This window comes from Ictidomys tridecemlineatus, chromosome 11, assembly GCF_052094955.1.
Source record: "Ictidomys tridecemlineatus isolate mIctTri1 chromosome 11, mIctTri1.hap1, whole genome shotgun sequence".
Lineage (NCBI taxonomy): Eukaryota > Metazoa > Chordata > Mammalia > Rodentia > Sciuridae > Ictidomys > Ictidomys tridecemlineatus.
Window position 1 is genome coordinate 106,424,932 of NC_135487.1, and position 17,056 is coordinate 106,441,987.

At 35.6% G+C, this 17,056-nt stretch overlaps 1 protein-coding gene and 1 non-coding gene across 6 annotated transcripts in view; both read left to right on the plus strand.

Annotated features, from left to right (window-relative positions):
- Positions 1-17,056, plus strand: part of Magi3 (membrane associated guanylate kinase, WW and PDZ domain containing 3) — a 237,787-nt gene that overhangs the window by 161,889 nt on the left and 58,842 nt on the right. For all 5 annotated transcript variants that reach the window (XM_078027040.1, XM_078027041.1, XM_078027042.1 and 2 more), the window contains exons 4-6: positions 959-1,168; positions 11,789-11,963; positions 15,884-15,963. In XM_078027040.1, the coding sequence (XP_077883166.1) occupies positions 959-1,168; positions 11,789-11,963; positions 15,884-15,963 (465 nt within the window). The remainder of the gene's footprint in view (positions 1-958; positions 1,169-11,788; positions 11,964-15,883; positions 15,964-17,056) is intronic.
- On the plus strand, positions 1,884-1,989 carry LOC120891124 (U6 spliceosomal RNA). Its single transcript, XR_005735543.1, has one exon. It is a non-coding gene; the product is annotated as a U6 spliceosomal RNA (small nuclear RNA).

Genomic DNA, 17,056 nt, shown 5'->3' on the forward strand with positions numbered 1-17,056 from the left:
CCTAGCTTCAAAGAATTTGAAAGTTGTGGATTTTTAAAATAAAATATCATGAGTATTTTACTTTCTAATCATATTTACTTTTTATAAAATTAGAATAACAACTAATATAAGGTCACACCTAGTGGAAGCTACACACTGTTAATGTAACTGTGCTTTCCTATTGGGTTGGGCTGCCTCAAGGAAGGAAGCCACTGGACAATTTGAGAAGATATTCAGTTGTTTCCCTTCTGTTCTGGAATGTTTATTTTTACCGCAAAAAACACTGATCCTCAAGAGAAAATTAATTTCTTGCTTTCATGAGAGTAAGCCAATATTGAATTAGACTAATAATGTCACTATTTGTTCAATAGATTGTCAGATAATATAATTAGAATGCTCAGAAAATTTTTAAATTTTTAAAGTAAAAATTATATCAGCAATCCATATTTCTTTGCAAACTGCTTAGTTCTTAGCTTTATCCTTTGCCCACATATTTCCTCATCTTACTAAATAATACATTATGTATATTAAAACAAAATTATTTGAGTTATTTTTATTGTCTTTACCTCCCACCTTTTGTACTAGTTCGTCTTACGTGATAGCTTTGATGCTTTTAAATTTACAAGTTAGGTCCTAATTCAAAGCCCATGTAAAGCAAGTCTTGTAGGAGCAATAATCAAGACAGAGAGCTGGAGAGGGAGGGAGGGAGGAAGGAAGGAAGGAAGAAAGGATCAATCAACTTCCTGGCCTTAGTAGTATTCAAATGTTAGATGATATATGATAAAGGGCTCTTGAGAAATGAGTTCTTTCTGTTATTTCTACCTCCTTCTTTCACAAGGAGTGCTTAGGTCGACCTTTTGGACAATGGTAGATATTCCAAAACGTCAGTGTAAGAAACAGTAGGGATATACAGTAGGCCATATTATTCTGAGTCGATTCAGCATGAAGATTTCAGCTGCTATTATTTTGTCCACTTCAGGAAACTTCTATGGAACTCCCAAGCCTCCAGCAGAACCCAGCCCTTTCCAGCCAGATCCAGTTGATCAGGTCCTCTTTGATAATGAGTTTGACACAGAATCCCAAAGAAAACGAACAACATCTGTCAGCAAGATGGAAAGAATGGACAGCTCTCTTCCTGAAGAGGAAGAAGATGAAGACAAGGATGCTATTAATGGCAGTGGAAGCGCAGGTCAGTAAACAGATGAACAACTTCTAATGGATGTTATGGGTTGGCTGTACTGACGTTTAATTGGAAGTAGTAAAATTTTTGCTGAAGCATGGAAAGCTTCCAATGTTTTGAGAAGGCTGTGTGTAGAGTAATGTATATTTCTGTAGAGCATCTATAAACTAAAATGGGTTGTCCCAATTTTAATAAATGTATGAAAAACTACCAGTAATAAAATAATATACCATTACTCTATTCCTTAAAATATTTGAGGTTCATCTTTGATTCTGGAATAGGGAAATCTTATTGACTTACGTCCTATTTTATAGGATAAAAGCAAAATATAGATGTTTTATAATGTACCTTTAGCTCAAACAAAAGTACTTGGAAGTTTAGATATATGCCAGTAAAAATTATCCAAAAGGTTTGTTAATATTTTTATTTAAATTCTGAATTCACTCAAAAAATTTTCTTTTTTTGCTTTGACGCTCTTATTTTTTCATTACATATAAAACTAACAAATTTAGTGGTGAAATATCCTATTCAGTATCCCTAAATAATTTTGTGATTCTTAAGTTTGTAACTGGGAGTGTACCAAAAACAGTGCCTGGCACAAAGTAGGAACTAAAAAAAAAAAATTGTTCATGTCCCCAAGTTTGCATATCATGTCCCCATCTCCATATCATTTTCCCAAAGGACCTTGATCTTTTCTTCATCAGTTATTAAAATTTGCCATTTAGTGCTCACTTTTGGCAGCACATATACTAAAATTGGAACGATACAGAGAAGATTATGGGCCCCTGCACAAGGATGACACATAAATTTGTGAAGCATTCTATATTTTTTTGGTGGTGTTGTTTAATTTATACAGAGGACATTTTTTTCAGAGCTTGAGAAGAGAAAATAAATAGCAGAATGATAACCTATTGACTACAATAATCAATGTTTCCCAATACTTGGTAAAAGATAGGGAGATTCTCAGTCCTTGAAGCCAGGGGTTTAAAAACAAAAAGAAACAAAGTAGGTTATTCAAATTATTTCCAACATACATTTTGTAATGAAATGAGAGAAATTAATAAAGAATATTTTTCACATGTGAAAAAAATTGCCATTTACATTATATTTATTGTTTTAATATATTCATTGTTTATTTCCCTCTCCAGATTGGGAGTTCTGTTTTATCATTCTAACTTCTCACACAGTTGTGCCACATAACATGTTTAATGTTAAATGAATTACATTATATATTTGGGTGTAAAGACTGAAATTGGGGTTGGAAAGGTTTAAGGAAATTTATACCTAATTCTTTAGAGATTACTAAGGGAAATTATCATATCATAATATGATATGACAGACTTTTAATATTCATGTCAAATTTGCAGTCCCACAAAATTAATTCTGTTAATATTTTAAAATGGTGAACACTAGGATTAGAGACCATGAATCTGTCCCAATATGGAATTATATATTCTTGACTTAGGAGGAAAGAAGATTCTTTTTTATTTTTAACATCCAAATGCAGAGCTTTATGGTGATCACTGTGATTCCCTAAGAGATAAACCTATCTGTAATATCAATAGTTTATGCTAGTCATGTAAGACAGTTGTTAAACCAGATGTTTCATACTCTGATATTAATATTTAAAGAGAGCACATCCAAGAGTGTGTGGGAGTCAGTTTGTACACTCTCTATTGTGTTTATGGACCATAGGATATTTACATTAGGTTATATATTTCTTTGTAAGAGAAAATATTCCAAGTATTTAAATGAAAAACTAGAAAATTGTTAAGGAGTAGAAGTAGGGAAAAGGTAGGTAGTGCCTTATTTGTATACATCAATACATATTTTATATCTTGCTAAAGATTTAACCCCAAAGGTTGCTAATATGCCCACATAGGATGACATATGTTATGTTGGGATGCTAAAATTTTTTTCCAAAATAAGTATAACATAAACAGCATCTTCCCAAGTCATTGGATGTTATACAAACTCCCTTGCTCAATCACTTGGAACTATATTAGAAGTATTATAGATCATAATACTTATTTCCCAAGAATGTAACTCCCTTCCAGATTGATTTCTATTTTAGGTATCTTTTTTTGTTATTTTTGTGCATAGAAAATAAATCATGCATTTTGTTTATTTTTTATTTACTCAACAAATATTTGTTGAGTGCCTTCTAAACTACTTAACTGCCAGCTAGCCATTTGTACTAAATACTGGGAATAAATCAGTGAACAAAACAGACAGAAACCCCTGTCCTGATGGACTTTACCTGATAATGGGAAAGTCAAGAGAGTCAGAAGTGGTCTGCATAAATGAATATCAGGTGGTGTGTTAGCCGGTACAAAAGAGAAAAGTAAAGTAGAGGAGAATGGATGAGAAATAGTAGAGTCAAACCAGGCATAGTGGCACACACCTGTAATCCCAGAGACTCAGGAGGCTGAGGCAGGAGGATCATGGATTTGAGGCCAACGTCAGCAATTTAGGGACACCCTAAACAACGTAGCAATACCCTCTCTCAAAAATAAAAAGGACTGGAGATGTGGCATAGTGGGTTCAATTCTTGATACCAAAAAAAAAAAAAAAAAGAAGAAGAAGAAAAGAAATAGGTCAGGGTTTGCAATTTTAAATAGGCAGAAAAGACTTGAAATAAATAAATAAACTCTAAATATCTGAGAGAAGAGCTTTCCAGACAGAGAAATGCCCTGAGTTGGAAGCATGCCTGCAATATTCAGACAACAGCAAAAAAACCAGTGTGGTTCAGTGCAGCATAGACAATGTGTGATTGGAGCAGAGAGATGGAAGACAGAAGAGCAGGATAGAAACCAGTATGGTCAGTCAAATAATGAGGGGTGGGGAGGAATGCACATTACGCAAGGTCTTGTAGGTACTTAGAATAATTTTGGCTGTAACTGAAATTAGAAACTATGATAAAGTTTTGAGTAAAAGAGTACACAACAGATTTAACAGGCTCATTCTGCATACTGTGTTGAGAATAGACACAGGATGACGGGGTATAAACAGGGATACCAGTTAGTGGGTCACTAAGTATACAAGGAAGAAAGTGATCCACCATTCAGATGTTGCTGAGAGCACAAGTAAGATGTGAACTGAGAATTGATCATTAGATTTAGCAATATGGACAATACTGGAGACCTTGATAATAACAGGGTTTTTGTTTGTTTCTTTGTTTGTTTGTTTTTATTGGAAGTTAAAAAGCCTTGATGAGAAGGTCTGAGAGAATTGAAAGAGTGGTAGTGGGAGTAGCAATTATAAACTCTGTCAAGGTAGTTTGGTATGAAAAGACAGACATGAGAAGGAGAATTATTTTGTTTTTAAGGAATTTGGGAATAACATGTTTTTATGTGGCTGGATATGATCTAATAAATAGGGAAGAAAATGCGAATGAGAGAATGGCTGTAGGCAAGAGGGGACAGGCTATATTTATAAATGGGGATTAGCTTTAGCTAGGAACATGGACAATTCTCAGGAAGTAACAGATGGTGAAGTAAATGGGTATAGTTGCTGTATAGATGGAATGGTGGGAATTTGCAGAGTTCTCTTCTGCTTGCTTCCATTTTCTTGGTGAAATGGGAAACAGGGTCACCAAATGAAATTAAGGATAAGAGAAAAGTTATACAGTAGCCCTCACTTATCTGCAGTTTCACTTTCTGTGGTTTCAGTTATCCACACTGACGACAGTAAGAAAATATTACTGTATAATAATATATTTTGAAAGAGACTACATTTATAAAACTTTTATTAGAGTATATTGTTACAATTTTTCTACTTTTATAATCAGTGATTACTGCTAGTCTCTTACTGTACATATTTATAAATTAAACTATCATAGGTATGTGTATATGGGGGAACAAAGTACTCTGTATATAGGGTTCATTCCTACTCATAGTTTCAGGCATCTACTGGGGGAGGTGGTCTTGGGACATATCACCCTCAGAAAAGGAGGACTACTGTAGATGACTGAAGGAGAAGGAAGTTATGAAATATTTAACTAGGAGCGTGTCAGAGTGAATCAATTAAAGAAATGTACTATGATTGTCATGTATCATTAAATATCCACTGAGGTTAGTGATAATGAATTTGAGCGAATTCCTTAGCATTGTCTATGTTCAACTGCATGTGCTAGCATTGAGTAGATGGAAAAAGCAGAGTTATGGTTTAGCCAGGCAAGTGTGATGAAGTCAGGTTGAGGCAAAGAAATCAGGAGTACTTGGAAGTGATTATAGTGGTTGATCTTGGAATTTAAGTTGGATAAGAAGAGCAGTAGGGAAATGGGTAGAGGGTGAAGAAAGTGAAAGTTAATAAGTAGAAAGATTAATGAATTGTATGATTTTGTTGGATAAAGGATATTGGAGTTGAAATACTATAGGGATTGATATATCTAAGGCCTTTCTCAGATTTTCTGATTCTTAGTCATTGCCTGAAGTTTGAAGTTTTTTTTTTTTTTTAGCTATTTCTTTTTTTTATTGGTTGTTCACAACATTACAAGGCTCTTGACATAACATATTTCATACATTAGATTGAAGTGGGTTATGAACTCCCAATTTTTACCCCAAATGCAGATTGCATGTCGGTTACACATCCACAATTTTACATAATGCCCTGTTAGTAACTGTTGTATTCTGCTACCTTTCCTATGCCCTATTATCCCCCCTCCCCTCCCATCTTCTCTCTCTACCCCATCTACTGTGATTCATTTCTCTCCTTGTTTATTTTCCCATTCCCCTCACAACCTCTTATATGTAATTTTGTGTAACAATGAGGGTCTCCTTCCATTTCCATGCAATTTCCCTTTTCTCTCCCTTTCCCTCCCACCTCATGTCTCTGTTTAATGTTAATCTTTTCTTCCTGCTCTTCCTCCCTGCTCTGTTCATAGTTGCTCTCATTATATCAAAGAAGACATTTTGTATTTGTTTTTTAGGGATTGGCTAGCTTCACTAAGCATAGTCTGCTCTAGTGCCATCCATTTCCCTGCAAATTCCATGATTTTGTTATTTTTTAGTGCTGTGTAATACTCCATGGTGTATAAATGCCACATTTTTTTTTTATCCATTCATCTATTGAAGGGCATCTGGGTTGGTTCCACAGTCTAGCAATTGTGAATTGTGCTGCTATGAACATCGATGTGGCAGTATCCCTGTAGCATGCTCTTTTAAGGTCTTCAGGGAATAGTCCGAGAAGGGCAATAGCAGGGTCAAATGGTGGTTCCATTCCCAGCTTTCCCAGGAATCTCCAAACTGCTTTCCAAATTGGCCGCACCAATTTGCAGTCCCACCAGCAATGTACAAGAGTACCCTTTTCTCCACATCCTCGCCAGCACTTGTTGTTGTTTGACTTCATAGTGGCTGCCAATCTTACTGGAGTGAGATGGTATCTTAGGGTGGTTTTGATTTGCATTTCTCTGACTGCTAGAGATGGTGAGCATTTTTTCATGTACTTGTTGATTGATTGTATATCCTCCTCTGAGAAGTGTCTGTTCAGGTCCTTGGCCCATTGATTGGGTTATTTGTTATCTTATTGTCTAATTTTTTGAGTTCTTTGTATACTCTGGATATTAGGGCTCTATCTGAAGTGTGAGGAGTAAAAATTTGTTCCCATGATGTAGGCTCCTTATTTACCTCTCTTATTGTTTCTCTTGCTGAGAAAAAACTTTTTAGTTTAAGTAAGTCCCATTTGTTGATTCTTGTTATTAACTCTTGTGCTATGGGTGTCCTATTAAGGAATTTGGAGCCCGACCCCACAATATGTAGATCAGAGCCAACTTTTTCTTCTATCAGACGCAGAGTCTCTGATTTGATATCAAGCTCCTTGATCCATTTTGAGTTAACTTTTGTGCATGGCGAGAGAAAGGGATTCAGTTTCATTTTGTTGCATATGGATTTCCAGTTTTCCCAACACCATTTGTTGAAGATGCTATCCTTCCTCCATTGCATGCTTTTAGCCCCTTTATCAAATATAAGATAGTTGTAGCTTTGTGGATTAGTCTCTGTATCCTCTAATCTGTACCATTGGTCTACCCGCCTGTTTTGGTACCAGTACCATGCTGTTTTGTCACTATTGCTCTGTAATATAGTTTGAAATCTGGTATTGCTATACCACCTGATTCACCCTTCCTGCTTAGAATTGCTTTTACTATTCTGGGTCTTTTATTTTTCCATATGAATTTCATGATTGCTTTATCTATTTCTACAAGAAATGCTGTTGGGATTTTAATTGGCATTGCATTAAACCTATAGAGAACTTTTGGTAATATCGCCATTTTGATGATGTTTGTTCTGCCTATCCATGAACAGGGTATATTTTTCCATCTTCTAAGATCTTCTTCTACTTCTCTCTTTAGGGTTCTGTAGTTTTCATTGTATAAATCTTTCACCTCTTTTGTTAGGTTGATTCCCATCCCAAGTATTTTATTTTTTTGGAGGATATTGTGAATGGAGTGTTTTTCCTCATTTCCGTTTCAGAAGTTTTATCGCTGATATACAGAAATGCCTTTGATTTATGCATGTTGATTTTATATCCTGCCACTTTGCTGAATTCACTTATTAGTTCTAGTAGTTTCTTTGTAGACCCTTTTGGGTCTTCTAGGTATAGAATCATGTCTTCCGCAAATAGTGATAATTTAAGTTCTTCTTTCCCTATTTTTATGCCTTTAATTTCTTTCATCTGTCTAATTGCTCTGGCCAGAGTTTCGAGAACTATATTGAATAGAAGTGGTGATAGAGGGCATCCCTGTCTTGTTCCAGATTTTAGGGGGAATGCCTTCAATTTTTGTCCATTCAGAATGATGCTAGCCTGAGGCTTAGCATAGATAGCTTTTACAATGTCAAGGTAAGTTCCTGTTATCCCTAGTTTTTCTAATGTTTTGAACATAAAGGGATGCTGTCCTTTGTCGAATGCTTTTTCTGCGTCTATCGAGATGATCATATGGTTCTTATCTTTAAGTCTATTGATGTGGTGAATAACATTTATTGATTTCCGTATATTGAACTATCCTTGCATCCCAGGGATGAATCCTACTTGATTATGGTGCACAGTTTTTTTGATGTGTTTTTGTATTCGATTCGCCAGAATTTTATTGAGGATTTTTGCATCTAGGTTCATTAGAGATATTGGTCTGTAGTTTTCTTTCTTTGAGGTGTCTTTGTCTGGTTTTGGAATCAGGGTGATGTTGGCCTCATAGAATGAATTTGGAAGAGCTCCCTCTTTTTCTATTTCCTGAAATAACTTGAAAAGTATTGGTATTAATTCTTCTTTAAAGGTTCTGTAAAACTCTGCTGTATACCCATCCAGTCCTGGGCTTTTCTTGGTTGGTAGTCTTTTGATTGCTTCTTCAATTTCATCCATTGATCTTGGTCTGTTCAAATTGTGTGTATCCTCCTGATTCAGTCTGGGCAAATCATATGACTTAAGAAATTTATCGATGTCTTCACTATCTTCTATTTTATTGGAATATAGGTTTTCAAAATAATTTCTAATTGTCTTCTGTACTTCTGTAGCATCTGTTGTGATATTGCCCTTTTCATCCCGTACGTTAGTAATTTGAGTTCTCTCTTCTTCTTCTCTTCTGTTTATGTAATTCGTTTTCAATGTGTTCTTTCACTGTTTGAATTTGCTGTCTCATATCCTCTTTAAGGTTCCATTCCATCTGTCTAAGGTATTCCTTGATTTCTTTATATGACCATTTTTCTGATGACTCTAGGTCCTCCTGAATATTTAGGCTGTCCTGCATTGTTTGTACTCCTTTTCTTCCTTGCTTTTTCATGCTGCTCATGTTACTTCTTGTTCTGTTTGACTGCTGAGTTACTGTTTACGCCTATAAATTTATTTGATGCTTGGGAGGAAAGGTATTAGAAGGGAAGGGAAGAAGTCACTAAAGAGAATGAGAGTAAGCAGGTAGAATTCAAGGAAGGGTGGAATAAGAAAATTGAAAAGAAATGAAAAGACAAAAGAAGAAAAAAATAGGAAATAAAAAAAGAAAAAAAAAATAAAAAAATAATAATAAAATTAAAATTAGAAGAAAAAAATTTAAAAAACAACAAGAAAGAAAAATGAAAATGAACCCCCCCCAAAAAAAACTAATAAATGCAGTCTTAGAGTTTGATTAACTTCTCTTCCAGTAGGTGGAGCTGTGCCCACCAGGCCAAGCTTCTCCTGTCAATACGAGGAAAACCAATCACTGTGCAGCAGCTCCTCCTCCCAGACTGGGCGAGTCTCCAATCCTGAGTGCCTAGGGCCTCCTCTTGTGTCTAGTTACTTCCCCACTTTTCCTCAAGCCAGGCTCCGCTCACCGGTGACTCTCACCACAATACTGGCTACATGCCAGGTCTGTTGCTCCCGGGAGCCCTGTTTTCGTGAATGACTGGGCACACTCTCCCTGTTTGCCATTCCCTCAGACCCTAAGTTTGTAGAGCTTGGGGCTGAGAATCCTCAGTGAACTTTACTTGCCCTCCGGTAGCCACGCCCCAGGTAGCTGGTGCAAGAGACCTCAGTTGTCAGTACTGGTGGGAGCGGTAGCCAGGAGTTCTGCTCCATGGGTCCCGCACCACTTCTGATTCCCTCGGTCTGGCTATCTCGCTCATGCGAGAGCTGGGAGGGGCCCTTAAGGTTTCCCCGATGTGTGGAGAGGGAAGGCTAGGGGATTACACACCTGTAGCCGCAGGTTTCAATGAAGTTATCTCCTCCACTGCAGTCTGGTGACGTCAGTTCTCTGCCATGGTGGTATCTCTTGCAAATGGTGACAGTTTGTTTCCCTTTGCTGAGTGACCAATGCAACGGGTGGGTCCTTACTGTCTCTCCCAAGCCCCGTTTCAAACCTGTGGCCACTGCCTATGAAGGCTCTGTTGGCATTTACCTCCGTAGGATCAGAAGGGTTGACCAGTTGTTTCAGCCGGAAGGATTAGTGCTGAGTCACAGCTGTTTGTCTGCGGGAAGCAGGCAAACGGGAGTTTGAATTCATCAGATCCGGTCTCAGTGTGTGTTCTGAGAGGCCCAGACTATTCGCCCCAGATCCACGACAGCTCAGCATTGCCTAGTGATGCTGAGCAAACAGCATTTAGACTGTTTACGCCTCCCTATGCCCGCACAGCTGAAGAGGTCAGAGACTTGATCTCTCCGCGCCCCGCCGCCATGTTAGATCTCCTTGAAGTTTTTACAATGATATTATTGTGTAACATCATTTAAATTCTAGAAACAAATTGTGAGTGCATGAATTATTGACTTCCTATACAGTAACCAAATTTTAGTGTACTTGCTTACATTAATAGAATCTGGGACTCTAAAAGGATTTTAATATTACCCCAAAATTATATTTAACAACGAAGTCTAATGAGTATAATTTTATTATTTATTTAGTTAGTTGGTAGGTAAGTGCCCTACCTCTAAGCTATATCCCCAGCCCTTGAGTGTAATTCTTTTTTTAAACTGTCAATGGACCTTTATTTTATGTATCAGTTTATTTATATGTGGTGCTGAGAATTGAATCCAGTGCCTCACACATGCTAGACAGCCCCTTGAGTATAATTTTTAAAGACAAATTTTATTTAAAGACCTGTTTTAAAAGTGTGTGAGCATGGTTCTGAGGTTGTAGCTCAGTGCAAGAGTGCATGCCTAGCATGTGTGAGGCACTGGGTTAGATTCTCAGCACCACATATAAATAAATTAATTAAAAAATAAAAAGTTCATTGACAACTAAAAAAATGGTTTTTAAATGTATGAGCAGCTTAGTGTAGCAGTTAAGAGCAAAGGCCACTTAGATTCAAATCTTAGCTTTGGGGTTGGGTTTATGGCTCAGTGATAGAGCGCTTGCCTAGAACATGTGAGGCACTAGGTTCAATCCTCAGCACCATTTAAAAATAAATAAATAAAAATAAAGTATATAAAACAAATCCTAGCTTTGCTATTTAATGACTATGTAACCTTGACTAAGTTAACTTAACCTCTCTTTTAGTTTTCTCAATTTATAAAATGAGTTTAGTAATAATATATACTGGGTTGCTGTGAGGATTATGAGTTAATGTTAATCACTTAGAATAGAGCTTGACATATGCATAATTATGTATAAATACTGGTGATGCTACTGTTAGGATTTATACTGAATTGAATCCACAGTTGTTTTGTTGCTACTCTCCCAGACTAGCATCAAATATACTCCAGGGGTTAATGTGAATTAGTAAATGAAATGAATTGGGTATGTTTATTTGTTATCTCAAAATTTATAGCAGAATGTGGACATAATAAGTAAATTTGAAATATATAATTGCACAAATATGTGTGTGTGTGTATGTGTGTATATATATATATGAAATGAAAGCGGATCTATTACACCGAAATGGAGGTTCAGCCAAGAGATTTATTGGAAGCAAGGAGATGGCTGCCCACCCACTAGAGTGGGGACAGTAGCTGCACACTCATCCTCACTGGGTTAAGTAGGTCTGTTAGAGGACCGGCACGAGCTGATTAGGCCTGAAAATTCAAAGGGGCAATGCTCTCTCGTGGGGTTTATATATTTTATATATATACATATATAAAAAATGTTTGGCATTTTGTTAGAAATGAAGAGGGACTTAAAGAAGAGTATAACTCTGCCTACTTTTCATGCTGCTCTGTTTTGAACAATGACAGAAAACAGAGAGAGGCATTCTGAGTCATCTGACTGGATGAAGACTGTTCCAAGTTATAACCAAACAAATAGCTCCGTGGACTTTAGAAATTATATGATGAGAGATGAGACTCTGGAACCACTACCTAAAAACTGGGAGATGGCCTACACTGACACGGGGATGATCTACTTCATTGAGTAAGCAAATGTCTGTATCTCTTCTAATCTGCCCTGTCACTGTGAGGATTGTCTGGAATGGTGTTAATCTCATTTTGGTTGTGTGCCTTTCATTTCTTTTTCTTTGTTTAAAAATGTTTTTTATACAAGTAAGAGTTGATATTTAATCTAGGTATTTCCCTGGATACCATTTCATTTTATTTGACTTGGATAAAGGAAGAATATATTTGACCTCTATTTTATAGAAGTAGGGAGATTGAAAATACACTCATCGCTAATGATGGAAAATGTAAAGAATAAAGGAGGCTTAGCCCTTTTTTTTTTTATTGTTGGTCGTTCAAAACATTACATCTAATTTGATATATTTCACAGTTTGATTCAAAAGGGTTATGAACTCCCATTTTTACCCCGTATACAGATTGCTGAATCACATCAGTTACATCAATTACATTTCCATTGATTTACATATTGCCATTCTACTGTCTGATGAATTCTGCTCTCTATCCTATTCTCTACTATCCCCCCTCCCCTCCCCTCCCCTCCCTTCTTCTCTCTCAACCCCCTCTACTGTAAAACACTTCTTCCACTTGTATTATTCTTTCCTTACCCCTCACTTCCTCTTGTATGTAATTTTGTATAACCCTGAGGATCACCATCCCTTTCCATGCAGTTTCCCTTCTCTCTCCCTTTCCCTCCCCCCTCTCATCGCTATTAATGTTGATCTTCTTCTCCTGCTCTTCGTCCCTACTCTGTCCTTAGTTACTCCCCTTATATCAAAGAAGTCATTTGGCATTTGTTTTTTAAGGATTGGCTAGCTTCACTTAGCATAATCTGCTCTAATGCCATCCATTTCCCTCCGAATTCTATGATTTTGTCGTTTCTTAATGCAGAGTAATACTCCATTGTGTATAAATGCCACATTTTTTTTATCCATTCACCTATTGAAGGGCATCTAGGTTGGTTCCACAATCTTGCTATCGTGAATTGTGCTGCTATGATGGAAAATGTAAAGAATAAAGGAGGCTTAGCCCTTTTTTTTTTAACTTTAGGGTAAATCATCCAACTTCATAAGCATATTAAGAATTATCATGATGGCAGAGTACATATTATTATCTTAGCTAAGTATTGTCAGTCCTAGAATTTAGGTTTGATGTATTCAAACAATATAGGTAAATAATATAGGAAGAAATTTCACTGATCCTCAGAGTAACTGATACACTATAGATGTATAAAAGTAAAAATTTTTATGGAAAGCATTATTAATGTAATATTCATAAAGTACTGAATACCACATGATTAGATCAACCTAAAACTGAATGTTGTTTGCATCAGAGAATAATATTATGCAAATAATTTACTAAAAGTTTCATTATGAAGTTTTTTTTTTAAATTTTTATGCACTTCTTATTCTCATTTAAAGCAGTATGTTCAGTTAGAAGATTAATATAGTGAAGTTATAGAATATTGACAAATAACAGTTAAGTATTGAGGACTGGGCACTACACAGTGTCACTACACATAACGAATATATATTCAGAAGTTAATTAAGATGAGGGACTTGATTCTGTTCCTCAAATGGTTCTAATTCCAGATCCTTCCCATAGAATAAGCACTTTGCTGTACTAAGTAGCATTTAGTATTCAAAAAACATAGATCTTGAGTATATGTTATTCTCTTTACCATATGCAGAAATTAATAAATTTATATAAACATTATACAAAACAGACACAACAGGATATACTTCTCTCTATGGAATTTAAGGGATACTTTTTTTTTTTTAAGTATTGGGAAGTGAACCCAGGTGTATTCAACCACTGACCCACGTCTCCAGTCTTTTTTTATTTTTAATTTTGAGGCAGGGTCGCCTAAGTTGCTTAGGACCTCACTAAGTTTCTGAGGCTGGCTTTGAACATGCAATCCTCTTGCTTCAGCCTCCTGAGCCACTGGGATTATAGGTGTATGCTACCACACCCCAGAAACTTAAGGGATTCTTTAAGGTTAGAAGTGGCTAAAATATCTTTAGAAACAGATTATGAGACATTGGATCTGACAATACTTCACTCTACAAACAGAGATAAGTAAGTATGTTATGGAGGTGCAGAGAATGTATAAAAGAATTCTCTTTATAGTTTAATATTATTTGAATGTATTAAAAACATAAATGTAAGGCCCAGACTATAAACTTTCTAGAGGAAAAGCTTCATGACATTGGATTTGGCAGGAACTTCTGACATCAAAAACAGAGGCAACAAAGCAGGATAGACAAGTGGGACCACATCAGACTTGGACACTTCCACACAGCAAAGAACACTGGCAGGAGAAATTATCTTCATATTGGATAAGGGGTTAATATTTAGAATACTTGAAAATTTAATCTAGATAAAGCTATTTGTTTGCTATAGTCAATATGTTTGATTTGTGTTTAACTAGCATGGTGTATTTGTGTTAAAGTCTGCTGTTAAAGTCTGCATCTGTGAGAAAAGAATATTAACATAGGTCCATAGTCTTTAGTTATTACAGGTTAGGAATAGCCTAAAAACAGCTCTTTTTTTTTTTTTTTTTAACCTTGGGAAATATCAGGCAAAATTCCACAGGATTGCCTGTATCTGCTGATTTAGTCAATAAAATTTTGGCTCATTGGAATCAAAGTTGGGCTTTTCTCATATAGCAGTTTTGAGTTTGGGTTAGCAGGATACCTCCATGGTTTTGTTGTGCGGGTTTTTTTCCCTCTAACCATCTGTGAGTTCCGATTCCTTTTATTTTGTTAAAACTGATTTAACTGATTTTCACTTGGGGAGATTATCTCTCTGAAAGAGTGAAATAGCACAGACTTTCTAGAAACACTCTCCATTTTTTTTTCTACATAGATTACCTGTTATCAGCAGACCAAAAAAAAAAAAAAAAAAGTTCATATATCTCTCTAAGTAGCTCTGGGGTTAGAAAAGGCATAGGAGATACGGTTAATGCCCTGAATCACTGACTTCATCTCCTAAGAGTGGACAAGGCAGAGAGTACTGGGTTTATCTCATATTAAAGATACTGAGGAAAAAAGTATTCACATAGTTATTCTAACAGTTCTTTAATAATTAATTTACATTTTGTTGCCATCCTATATATTCTTCTGCAAATTTTTCTTCTTTAATATCTTTGTATTTCAGAGACTTAAGCTAACAGTGTCTACTTAGCAGTGTGATAGTTTCATTTTAGCATTACTATTTATTGCATGGTGACTTGACCTGAAGCTGGCTGACTGGCTTGTAATGGAATTAAATAGACACTGCTCTCTGAAAGTATCTTTGACTTGCTTCATAGAAAGAAGCAAGGGCAAGTTATTTTTTTTCTCCACCCCCCCCCCGCCCCCTGCAGGATGAACAAACACATTGTTTTTTCCTTGCATGTTGCAGAAACAGCCACTTTAAAACTTTTATTTTATCCTATTTATTGTAAGGAGTCCCTGTGAGGGCAGAAATTCTGTCTGATAATTTGTCTCTATATTCCTAGACCCCAGGACAGTACATATATATCATAGATACTCAAGAAACAGTATTTTTCTGAAGGAAGAAAAGAAGAAATTCAGCCAGCAAGCTAACAAGGTTTTAAATGCAACTTAGCTGGCTAGGTGATGCAGTCTATGACTCTGTGCCCACCCTTTGAAATGTTTTTAACTGCCTGAAAAAGTGTTTTTCTGTACTTGGCAATTGATCCCTTCTTTAAAGTCTTCATTCTCAAATTAGTGCCTCTAGCATTATCTTTCTGTCTTGGTAGTTTTGAAGTAACAGACTAAGAACAATAAGATTATTGAATTTGAGGAATACAAATGGAGGCTGTAGGAGATAAATGTTCCAATACCATATGCTTTTTAGTAACTTTTAATCTTAGCTTTGGAATTACTTTTCTTCCTCTTTATTTTGCTATTTCTAATTGAGATCTTTATTCTACAGCCACAATACCAAGACGACCACCTGGTTGGATCCTCGTCTCTGTAAAAAAGCCAAAGCCCCTGAAGACTGTGAAGATGGAGGTAGAGATTCAGAATTTTTTTATACTATGCTTATCCTCTTAATACTTTCTCACTCTTCTTGCTTAGTGAGTTTTTCAAAGCCCTAAACAAACCATAATGTACATAAATAAGGATGGATATCATAATCAACTGAGTATGGTAATTATGCCATATATATACATATACATATATGGTAATTATGTTATATGCATATAAATAATTTATGAGAAAATTTATTTATCTCCTGTATGAGGATTGTAATTCTCTCTCTTCAAAAATTTAATAAAAATAAATTTCCCTGTTTTTAACATATGCCCTAAATACAAACTGTAAAACTTCTAAGTTGAGGCTGTGGTTGTGGCTCAGCGGTAGAGCATTTACCTCTCACATGTGAGACCCTGGGTTTGATCCTCAGCACCACATAAAAATAAATAAACAAAATAAAGATTGTGCCCATGTATAACTGAAAAATTTTTTTTAAATCCTAAGTAACTATTCAGTAAATTAGGTGTGTTCCCAACCACAATGTAGCTCTGTCATATCTGTTTAGCATTCAAATATATACTTAATTTATTATATACTGGGATAATTGCTAGTGTCTATAACTATTCCTTAGCTAAAATTAGGACAGCAATACAAACTTAATGAAAGTCTATAATATATCCCCCCACCACACACAAAATTTTTCTTACTTAATGGAAAAATTATTTCTGTAAACATCATCAGATAGTCTTATCTGTCTTGTATGTTATATGTTCTATAAATTTTATAGTTTTTAAGTAAGTAGAATTTATCTCATCCAAAATTGTTTGCTATATCTTCTTGAAAATAAGTGCAATCAAACAGAATTACCACGTTTTGTCCAGCATGACTATAATAGGAAGAATTTTTCTAGGGAAAAAAAAAACAGTTGAAAATGGAATTATTCAGACTTTTTTTATAATGACATCAAAAAAATTGGAAATCTTGAAATATATCTGTTAGAAGATGCAAGTTCTTAACAATGAAAACTACAAAACATCATTGAAAGAAGTTAATAAGAATCCATAATAATGGGTGAGATGTACTGCACTCATGGATTGAATCCCACAATATTGTTAATGGTATCCATTCT